This window comes from Onychomys torridus, chromosome 15 (genome assembly GCF_903995425.1).
Source record: "Onychomys torridus chromosome 15, mOncTor1.1, whole genome shotgun sequence".
Classification (NCBI taxonomy): Eukaryota; Metazoa; Chordata; class Mammalia; order Rodentia; family Cricetidae; genus Onychomys; species Onychomys torridus.
This window is the reverse complement of record NC_050457.1, coordinates 51,305,359-51,316,790: the sequence shown is the minus strand read 5'-3', so window position 1 is coordinate 51,316,790 and position 11,432 is coordinate 51,305,359. Positions and strand designations below refer to the sequence as shown.

At 41.2% G+C, this 11,432-nt stretch overlaps 1 protein-coding gene across 2 annotated transcripts in view; it reads right to left on the bottom strand.

The window, feature by feature from the left end:
* Positions 1-3,120: 3,120 nt before the first annotated feature.
* Positions 3,121-11,432, bottom strand: part of Zfr (zinc finger RNA binding protein) — a 60,893-nt gene continuing 52,581 nt past the window's right edge. For both annotated transcript variants that reach the window (XM_036206731.1, XM_036206732.1), the window contains 3 exons: positions 5,311-5,422; positions 5,097-5,194; positions 3,121-4,615 (listed from right to left, as the gene is read on the bottom strand). In XM_036206731.1, the coding sequence (XP_036062624.1) occupies positions 4,436-4,615; positions 5,097-5,194; positions 5,311-5,422 (390 nt within the window). In that variant the 3' untranslated portion in view covers positions 3,121-4,435. The remainder of the gene's footprint in view (positions 4,616-5,096; positions 5,195-5,310; positions 5,423-11,432) is intronic.

Genomic DNA, 11,432 nt, shown 5'->3' with positions numbered 1-11,432 from the left:
TTACAAGGTTCAAAACAATTCCACTGGATTGGGGATTCAAGACAAAACACAAGTATAACCACTTTCTCACTATGAATTCTCGAAGGTGTGGCGGCATATTCAGCATTTGGGAGGTAAAAGTAGGGCAGCTCAGGAACTCAGGGGGCTCCATAATAAGAGGTCAGTCTGGACTGCATGAGGCCTTGTTTGAAAAACCCAAAACTCAACAGTAAAACTAAAACTAAACATTCCTCTTGAGGTTTGCAAAATGGCTTAGAGGGTAAAGGTGCTTTTGCTGCCAAACATGACTAGCGATTATCTTGGAAGCAGAGAACTGACTCCCTCAAGGTGTCCATTGGTGCAAGTGCACACATACATAATAAACAACTCCACTCCCACACCTCCTGCACCAGGCTGTGCTTCCTCAGCTCCCATGCCCACGCCCTGACCCCCTATTAAGCATTGAAATAAGCTGCTTCTGTCAGGTACTATAGTAGGACAGGCCCATAGGGTGGAGGAAATTGGCTCAGACTAGTTGCCAAGGCACACACACAACGTACTCCTTATGAGCCAACCTGGAGTCTGCCTGAGGGTCTAGCAATAGGAACTGTCAGAGTTCCTGATTGTGCCCAGCCAATGAGGGACAACCACACAATCTGGGCGCTGGGAGGAGGGTATATAATGCCTTCCCTGTTATTGAATAAACGAGTTCGTTATTTGCCTTCAACGAACTTGAGGTGTCTGTGCTGTTGACTCTGCACCTTCTCACCCCCTCGCTGAGGAAGCCCTTGGAATCTAAGCAACAAGGTACTTTGTCCTAGTGATGAGAACACAGAAAATGGCCCAAGAAGTGGATTCAGTGAGTGCTGTGATTAAACCAGCCTTGGAGTTCATGGGCCTTTACAACTAGTTGTTGGGAGGATTGTTTAAGAATTTGGAGCTGAGGGCTAGATAAACCCTAAACCCTAGAATGAAGTAGACATTAACAGGCTAGATAGGAAACATTGGTAGTGGAGACTGGGCTTCCAAAGTGTCAGAGGAAAGACTTCTTTAAGAATTAGTCTAAGGACTGTGGCTGTTTGGGTTAATGTCTTGAGTAAAATGCTGAATACAAGTAGCTGATAAAAGTTGTTTGTTGGGGTTGGGGATTTAGCTAGTGGTAGAGTGCTTGCCTAGCAAGCGCAAGGCCCTGGGTTCGGACCTCAGCCCCGGCCAAAAAAAAAAAAAAGATGTTTGGAGAAATTTTAGGACAGGGTAACATATGGGCTCTGGCATGGTTACTGCTCAGAAAAAAAGATGTAAATACATAGTTCATCAAAGAACTATGAATTACAGTAAAACTATGTTAAGAGTGTGGTGAAGGCAAAAAGCTATTAGGAAAGGTGCTTTGAGAGCAGGACCCAATACACTGCATGTCTGAGGGGTTAAAACTGAAATCCTAGCTGAAAATATCCATTTGAAACTAGTAGCCCTCATGGTGTGGTTACTAAAGAGCTGGCCCCATCCCTGGCCAGCCAACAGCACTGTGACAGTGACATGGACTGATACTGGTGCAGGAGAGCTTGCCCTGCCCCCTGTTGGGAGACACGGAATGACCAACTCAGCTACTACCATCCAGGCCCAGACCCAGAGCTTTGAGATGGCCCACCCCAACAACTATCCCATCTACGAGCTGCTAGAGCATAAGGGACTAATCCTGCAGAATCACAGCCATGGGATTTCCATGACTGGCAACAGCAGGATATTCCCAGGAGTCTCAGAGAGGGCCCAGTGTTGATTTGGGCCAGAAGCCAGAGGCCTTGAACCAGACCAATGACTCACTGCAACAAACAAAGCAAGCTGTTTGGGCGATGCCCCCACAATGGACACGTGATGGAGACAGGAAGAAGAGAGGAGCAGTGGCACATGTAGGGTAGAACTGGAGACGGGACAGCTATGGCTGGCACAAGAGAAGGCAGCAATTGATAGAGGAACAGGCGATTGCCCAGAGGGGTTGGGGAGATTTTTAAAAATTTTTCTTTTCTTTTTTTGGGGGAGATTACAGGGGTGGAGGGCAGATGTGGAAGGACTAGGAAATGAAGACTGAGGTGTATGATGTGAAATTCCCAAAGAATCCATAAAGATTATTTTCTAAATATTCATTTGAAGGAAAAGAGCTCAGAGTACCTCCAGGGTGACCTGGTAGAAAATAAACTGCCTAGGTGTTTTCTCAGATTCACCCATGAAGCCACATGGAGCCCGATGAAGCTGCGTGGTCCAAGGGGGCAGTTTACAAATTGAGCTAGCAGAACTTGGCACCCTGATACAACAGTTACTGTCATGGAGGTTTGAAACAAAGTTCTGAGAGTCACCGATACTAGGCAATGTGTAGCAGGGTCAGATTCCCTACACCAAGCTCCCGAGTGGGCTGTGATGCCAGAAGCGTGGGAAACCCAAGGAAGGCTGTTGTACTGAGAGAAGCCTGGGGACTATGAATGACAAGGTGCAGGGGGAGGGCTGCTCAGTGTGCTGCAGCTCACCTCATGACATGCATGACTTGGACACAGAGCCAGGGACAGAATGCTCTTTTAGATATGAAGTAGCCTGACCCCTACAACCAGATGCCGTGTTTAAACACTTGGTTCCAAACTAGTGGCATTGTTTTGAGAGGTTATGAAACTTCTAGGATATGGTCTAGGGTGAGAAGCCTTGTCTTGCCTCTGCTTCCTGTTTGACCAATATGTGGAGTTCCAGCTTCACCCTTCTCGTGTAATGAACCCACCTGTGGCTACACCTTCCTTACCAAAATGATTACCCTCTCAAACTTAGAGCAAAAACACTTCCTTCCTGTCCAAAACAAAACAAACCTAAAAATTATCTGGGTACTCAAAACCTCATAGCAAAAAATTAAACATAAAAATAAAGGCACACTTAAGTCACACAGATAGTAAGTACTACAGTTCTGTAAGAACACCCACCAGAGACTTTTTGGTGGTGAAATCTAAAAACTTTCAGAATTATGTGACCAGCCAACATACACTTGGCAGGAGTAGCACATACATACATGATATATATATGAATATGGTTTTACTGAAACATAAGTAGTATCAAGCCAAAGTCATCTTCATCAAGCCTACCACATAATACAATGAAGTCATTATATGAATTTCAGTTTTTATTACTGTATCTCACTGTAGTGCTGTGACAAATAACATCTGTGTATCAGAGCATACATACATCAACAGGAAGATGGAACTTGCATTACATCACTGCTAGGGTATTAGCATTTTATACGAGACATAAGCATGTAAGATGGCCACATCAAATAATTTTCTGGTTTTTTTTTTCCTTAGATAATCTTATTTTTTTTTAATCAGTAATACTTTATCAATCTCACTGTTAATAGACCTATAATGATCTGGATGATGGGATGTGTGGGGGATCATTCAACTGTGTTATACTGTTAAGAGCTGTTAGAGTAATTGCACACACATTAATAAGGAACTGTCACCATAATTAAGGGCTAGTTATTGTTAGTTGCACAATGATAAAGTTCTTTTGAAAACAATAGCCCACTTATATGTGAAAAATGCCCTTTCCACTTGTACAGAAGAAAAAGTATTCAGAAAGTTATTTTTGGCCTTGCTATGTCAAAAAGTCAACTGTACAAAGATCTACGTGTTAAACCTAAAATTATAATTTTAAAAGACTATTAAAAACAAAAGTCATGCATTTTATTATCAATTATGCAGAGGTTTTAAAACTGTTGCAAGACCATATAGTATATATTAGCTTTTATACTGCTAATGCTCAACTAACAGCAAACTTGATTAGATTAACGAATTTGTCTTAATTACACCTTTATATATCACACTAGATAGACAAATGCCACAAGATCTGCAGAAACACCCAGTTCTGAGCACTCAAATGGCAGGGTAGCTTTTTGTATTTTAATCCTTCACATATAGAATAACAAAAGGAAAAAAAATCCTGCAGTTTCACGTTACAAAAAAACGTACTGCTGTGAAATATTAAGGGTAAAGGATATGATCTATAACACAAAGTAACTTACAACTAGGTTCAAAGCAAACAAAACTTCTAAATAAAAGTATCAAAACACATGGAGCAACTGAAGCACAAATGCTGCATTAAATACAGTCAAGATTTCATAACACAATGCACTAGCTAATAAAAGACACAAAAATACAGGGAGCAAGGGCAACCAGTCAATAAAATCAAAATAATGGGGGGAAAAAAATGGAACCACTATTTTTGCCCGAGTTGAATTTATTTTTCGGTGTCTTTCCATCCATATAATACCTAACACTGTACATTAAGTTTTTTAATGTCATAGAAAAACTTGGTTCTTCCATGAAACTCTACATTGTTGATAAACTTTTAAAGTACACATTATTATGAATGGAAAACAGCCAATAAAGCGGCACCTATTTGAACACTGAGGATTTACAGAAACTTTTTAAAAGTTATCATAATCCTTCTTGTCTTTCTTCCCCTCGGCTTCAAATCCGTCTACTCCGTCACTATCCCTTCTTCGTTTCCTGTTGTTGTGGATGTTAAAGCGTTGGTTCATTTGTGGTAATGGATCCATTCCTAGAACTTTGTGTATCTGACGGAATGCGAGCAGTCTCAATGCAAACTGAAAATAGAGTCAGAATAAGGAATAAATTTTAAAAATCAGATGTTCTAAAATTTGTACTTTATATTTATCCTTTTTTCTGGATGCACATTTACACCATGGTCAGAGTACAACTTGGGGGCCATTCTCTCCTATTATGTGGACTTTAGGAACCAAAGTTGAGGCCATCAGGCTGGGCAGCACACACTTTTACCTATAGACTATCTCCTGACACGGAAACACATGAATTCTTACTAAGTTTACTTCCCCATATAACAATATGAGGAAAAAAAAACTTAATGAAAGAAACACCTTAAATGGGTGCTGAGATGAAATGAGTGTACCCCACAACCTCTGGTAAGGTACATCTTTTTAATATCCCCTTTAAAGGCTTACCTCCTAAATAATTATCACAGTGATGATTATACAATTATTTCATGTAAATAAACATTCATAAAACCCCCAAACCTTAAGGACAGTAATCCAACAAGTATTCAAATACCTGTGCACTGGATGTAATGTCTTCACGTTGTTGGTCAGTCATTGTTGCCAAAGTATCAAAGGGATCCTTTTCACAAGGATCCAGAAGTCCAGGGCTGCCTATAATGATCATTGTGAAGAAGTAAAAGCATTATTAGCATTATCTACTTGGGGAAGTAGGCCTCTTATTCAATGAAGAAATGAACTTCCTTTTACTTCATAAACCCCTCACTTACCTTTGAGAATAATCCCTGAAGAAATGCACTCAAACACTCTTCTCAGGGCATCTCCAGGGCTCTGAGGACTGGAAGCACTACTGATGGCTTTCTCCACCAGGAGCTCCATTGCCTAGGATTACAAACGTAACACACATGCCACAGCTTCAAGACCATTTTCAAACTCCATCACAGCGATGGTCAAGATCATGGAAGTTATGACAAGGCAATGAGCCAGTGAGAAGGCTCAAGCAGTAAAGGGCACTTGCTGAGGAGCCTGATGGAACCTCCAGGGCAGAGAACTGGCTTTTCCAAGTGGTCCTGAGACAGGACAGACACACCACTGATGGAACCTTAAAGGCACAAAGCACTGACTTCTTCAAGTTGTTCCAACACATACACAAATGTAAAATAATAATTTTTTATAATACAAAAATATTCAAATTAAATAAAAGCCTCTCATATTCTCTCTTTAGAGACTGAAGCAGAATTATTTAAGCCCATGAACTGGTTGAGAATCATTCTGGGTAACCTAGTGCCAACTCAATAATAAACAAAAAAACAGGCTGGGCCCTGGGGGCAAAGACAGGAGGATCTCTGTGAGTTCGAGGCCAGCCTAGTCTACACAGTGAGCTCCAGGACAAAAGAACTACAGAGTGACCTCCATCTCAAAAAAAGCAAACAAAGAAACAACTCAAGGCAGTAGATCAGAAGTTCAAGGATGGATTATACAATGAAGTCCCCAAGCCCCAAAAGTTAAGGGGACACAAATTTTACATTTTAAGTTTGAAGAGAAACATTAGGTTAATAACTACAGACTCTAACAGGGTTTCTGTGAGTAGTCCTGGCTGTCCTGGAACTCGCTCTGTAGACCAGGCTAGCCTCAAACTCGGAGATCCACCTGTCTCTGTATCCTGGGTGCTAGGATTAAAGGCGTACGCCACCACTGCCCTGCTTGTTTTTTTGTTTTTTTAAAATCACTGCATATCTACTAGAAGACACCTCTTCCTCTCTGTCCTTTCCTCCTCTAACGTACTTTCAAATTCTACAGATTTACCTACTCCAAACATTTCATGAAAAGTGAAGCATATGAAGGCTATCTTCTCCCATCTAGTACAAGGCTTTGGGGTCATCCAGTGTAGCTTTTGAAAAATTTTTTTATTTGTACTCATGTGTATGTTGGGTGTCTGCCACATGTAGGGAGGTACCCACCAAAGCCAAAAGAGGGTGTTGGATCCCTAGGAGCTGGAGTTATAGACATTGAACTGCTAGAGGTGGGTGCTGGGAACTGAATTCAGATCCTCTGGAAGGACAGTCAGTGCTCTGAACTGTTGAGCCATCTCTCCAGTGCCCATTGTAACTTTTATTTAAATTGTAAATAGGAATTCCAGGGCCTGTCAAATGACAGCAAGCTACGGCATTATTGCCAAATCTGATGACTTGAGTTTGACCCCTGGAAATCATGGCCCAAGGAGAGGAACAGACTATTTACTATAAAGTGGTCTCTGACCCAGAGGCACACACACATTGCTCAAAATATGCGAATGAAATGTTCTAAAAACAATTCAAAGAAACCAAATAACTTGAAACCACAACAAAACTCTAAAATGGTTTCAAAGCCAAAAAACTTATACTCAATTATACAATAAGAAAACCAGAAAGATGATAGGGACTGAGAAATGGCTCAGTGGTTAAGAGCACTTGCTGCTTTGCAGAGGACCCAGGTTTGATTCCCAGTACCTACCTGGTGCCTCTCAACTGTCTAACTCCAGTCCAGGGCTCTAAAACCCCGTTCTGACCTTCTCAGGCACACACATGATACACATGTAGGCAAATCACTCATACACATAAAATGATAAAACTTTAAAAATAAAGATAAAAGCCAGAGGTAAAACAATGTCAGTCCAATCTTAGGGCGAGGGCACAGTGCCAAATCTCAAGATTTCTTGTTCCTCCCAAACATAACTAAAAAATGGTACAATGCATATGCTACTGCCTCCAAGCAAAAATGGAACAGCTTGCACTGAACAGGAAAGGACAGCAAAAGACCACTCCCAAGAAACAGTGACTATGCTCAAGCAGGTCTTCCTGCACTGTCCATGTGGAACTTGGGGTGGGATTAGGAAGTGAGTGAACACTTCACTAATAACCTCTTAGTTGAGGAAGAATGGATCGTGCCACAGGACATTTTCCTAAACATAAAGATCTCTTCTGACTACCCTCACCTTCTTCCTTGGAGGTAGTAGAAGCAGAGAATTTATAATCCTGGAGCCCTGGTGGAAACCAGCCCTTAGAGTACAAAGGGTATACACACTTTACCCACATCTAATGACCTAACAATAAACACACATTTTAAAGTGTAGGTTAAAACTGGCCTTTCGAATTGTACTTCTTTCCACAAGCAGTCCTTAAAGCATAACTCACAAGGTTAAGAAAAAGGATACTTTAAAAAGTTTCAACATAATCTATGTTCTGTGTCACAACAGGACGACAATACTTAACAATAATTAGTCAATGAACTTCTTTTTGGGGGTGTATATGTGTTAGGTACTGAGGATTAAACCCGGAGTCTTGCAAATTCTTAGCAAGTGCTCTAACATAAACCACATCTCTAACTCTTAACTGTTTCTTCTCAAAGGAGTTGCTGGAAGACTTTAAATGCTCCCAACATAAAAAAAAAAAAATGATAAATGAAGTGGTAAACATGTCAATGACCCAATCAAATTATTACATTTATATGAGTGTACTGAAACATACCACTGTACCTAATAAAGGTAATTATGTCAACTAAATATATAAAACATAGAACAAATTTGCATGACATCTTACACTCATGTAAAGAATAGTACGAGAAGTCTATTACTATATGAAGGCAATAAGATGAAGTCAAAGTTCAGATAAATAGGAAGATTCCACAATATTGTACCAAGCTAAAACCCAAAACATTATGGAACCGTGGTAGCTTGAATAAGAATGGCCCCCACAGACTCTTAATTTGAATGCTTGGTCCACAATTGGTGGAATGAGGAAGGGCTAGGAGGTGTGGCCTTGTTGAAGAGGCGGATCACTGAGGGTGGGCTTTGAGGTTTCAAAAGTTTATAGCATTCCTAGTTAGTTCTCTCTGCCTCTTGCTTGTGGATCAGATTTAATTAAGCTCTTAGTACTGCTCCAGTACCATGCCTACCTGTCATCATGCTCCCCATGACAGTCATGGACTTTAATCCCCAGAAACTCTGAGATCCCAGTAAACTTTTCTATCAGTTGCCTTGGTCATGGTGTCTCTTCAAGGAACCAAGTAACCAGAGTTGGTGTACAGAGTGGGCTATTATTGTTCTATAAAAGCCCAATCATGTGGTTTTTGGAGGAATGTGGAAGACTTTGGACTAGGAAAGTAGTTGAATGCTACAAACAGGATTTAATGGACCACCCTAGGAGGAGCCTGGAGACAAAGGTGTTGAGAGCCATATGGACAGGACTATGAAGGCCCAGCTCAAGAGGCCTGTGGGGAGTGAGGGGTGGGTAATAATAGCAACTGGGTTAGAGACCATTCTTGTGTCCAGTTTTTGCCCTTGTCCTAAAAATCAGCCTAAGACTATTGAAGAATTTAGGACTAACTTCAATGGCAGAGGAGAATTCAAGACAGTCTAATGTTTACACTGTCGTGTGCTTATTAGTTACCACTCTGATGTAGGTGTACAATGAAAAGAACACCAGGAAATTTGATGCTGGAATCTTAGTTTGTGCTAAAAGAGGTAAGGAGAAATGGAATTGAGTGAGTGGTGCCTTCAGGGCCAGACACCACTTAGCTAATCCTACAACTTGTGAAGAGAAATGGCTTGAGGCAGTGGAGTGGTTCCCAACTCTCCTAATGCTCGGAACCCATAAAATTATTTTCCCTGCTACTTCATAAATAATTTCCTGTTATGAATCATAATGTAAATATCTGATATGTGACCCTTGTGAAAGGTTTGTCTGACCCCCAATAGGAGTCATGACCCACAGGCTGAGAACCACCTGTCTCAAATGAACAACAACAAAGGAAAGTTTATGCAAATATAATTCGAGGAGGGGACCAGGTTCCATCTGAAGCAGGCAGAACCTGGCACCATTGCCACATGGTTCTGGCCTCAGAATCATGAGCGACAGAACAGTACAGGGTTATGTGTTGTGGAATAGAATGTTTGCTTAACTAGTCAAAAATGTGTTACATTTGTTTGTATTGCAGAATAATTGTTTAACTAATTAAAGATGTGTTGCTGTTTCACCTTGTCTGCCTAAGGTACCTGATTGGTCTAATAAAAAGCTGAACAGCCAATAGCTAGGCAGAGAAAGGATAGGCGGGGCTGGCAAGCAGAGAGAAAAGGGTAGCCAGCTAGGGGCTAGCCAGCCAGACACAGGAAGCAGGAAAGCAGGATGGACATTATGTAGATGAGGTAAATGAGACTTGGGGCAGCACAGATTAATAGAAATGGATTAATTTAAGTTTAAAAAGCTAGCTAGAAACAAGCCTAAACTAAGGCTGAGCATTTGTAATTAATAATAAATCTCCCTGTCATGATTTGGGGGCTGGTGGTCCAAGGAAGCCTTTTACAGTTGTGGAACCTACCTTGACAGCTAATGAAAGCCACTGAGGCCAGGTATGTGGCAGAGGCATCCCTGCATGAAGGCCCAGAGAGGACACCGCATAAAACTGTGGGGTGTCTGCCAACATCAGCTGCAGACAGGGAGTAGAAGCAGGACAATAGAAGTCTGTTGCAGCCAGCAAAATTGGAAGGCAGAAGCAACCCTTTGACATCAGTCATAGAGTTACGGGATTTGGAATTTGCCCTGCTGGGTTTTGGTCCTGCTTTTGTCAAGATCTCCTCATTATGTACCCCCTCTCCCATTTGGAAAGGTTCTGTATACTGTGCCATTGAATATTGGAAATATATAACTTGCTTTTTGCCTAAGAGACTGCCTTGAGACTCCAGAAGAGGCTTTAAATTTCTAAAATTGTTGGGATTTGTGAGAGAATCTGGGGACTTTTGAGGCTGAACCAAATTCATTTTATATTGTGGTATGGCCACAAGTCCATGTCAGCAGGGAGTGGAATGTGGTAGTTTAAGTGAGAATGGTCTGTACATGCTCGTGTATTTGAATGCCTGGTCCCTAGTTGGTAGAATTGTTTAGGGAAGGATCAGGAAGTATGACCTTGTTGGAGAAGGTGTGTCACTGGAGGTTGGCTTTGAGTTTTCAAAAGTCCATGCTATTCCCAGTTAGTGCGCTTGCTCACGCGTGCGCTCGCTCGCGCGCTCTCTCTCTCTCCCTCTCTCTCTGCCTGTTAGTTGTCTCAACATAGAAGCTCTCAGCTACTCTTCTAGCATGATGCCTGTCTGCCTGCTGCCACACTCCCTGCCACAATGGTCATGGACTAACTCTGAAAGTAAAGTAAGTCCTTACTTCAATTAACTCTTCTATAAATTGCCTGGTCATGGTGTCTTTTTCATAGCAATGGGTACTTTCCTATTGCTAATACACAACATAATAAATAACAAAGAATAGGACAATGGTGAAAACCAAATTAACTCCTCAAACCCTGTCATATTTGAATAGCAGAAAACTGTTTCCTTTCCTTGGGTAAACAAACAAAATCTTCAGGACAAAAAGTGTCTCAAATATACAGCTGCATTCATCTTTGGTCCATTTATGTATTTTTGTTTCACTTGTCTTGTTTGCCATAGGGTCTTACAATGTAACTCACAATGCTCTGCCTCAAGGTTCCCTAGTGTTGTGAAACAAGGAGCCTACAATACCTGGATTCCATTCATAATTTGAAGAGTTAACCACACAAGTAACGAACACATTTATCTCTCTCTACTCCCTCAATAAAAATGAAACATTATAGTTCTTTATTTTAATCATTTCCTTTTCGCACTCCCCTTAGAAATAATCACGAGAACTTGGAACACACCCTTCTAAAAAAGTTTTTGCAGTGTATAAAGTATGTAATTTGTAGCTCTAAAAAAATACAATTTATCTGGAAAAAAACAATTGACCCCTACAAGTCTTAAATCCAAAGTCCAGGCTTTTGTTTGTTTTTTCAAGACAGGGCTTCTCTGTGTAGCTTTGGCTGTCCTGGAACTAGTTCTGTGGACTAGGCTGGC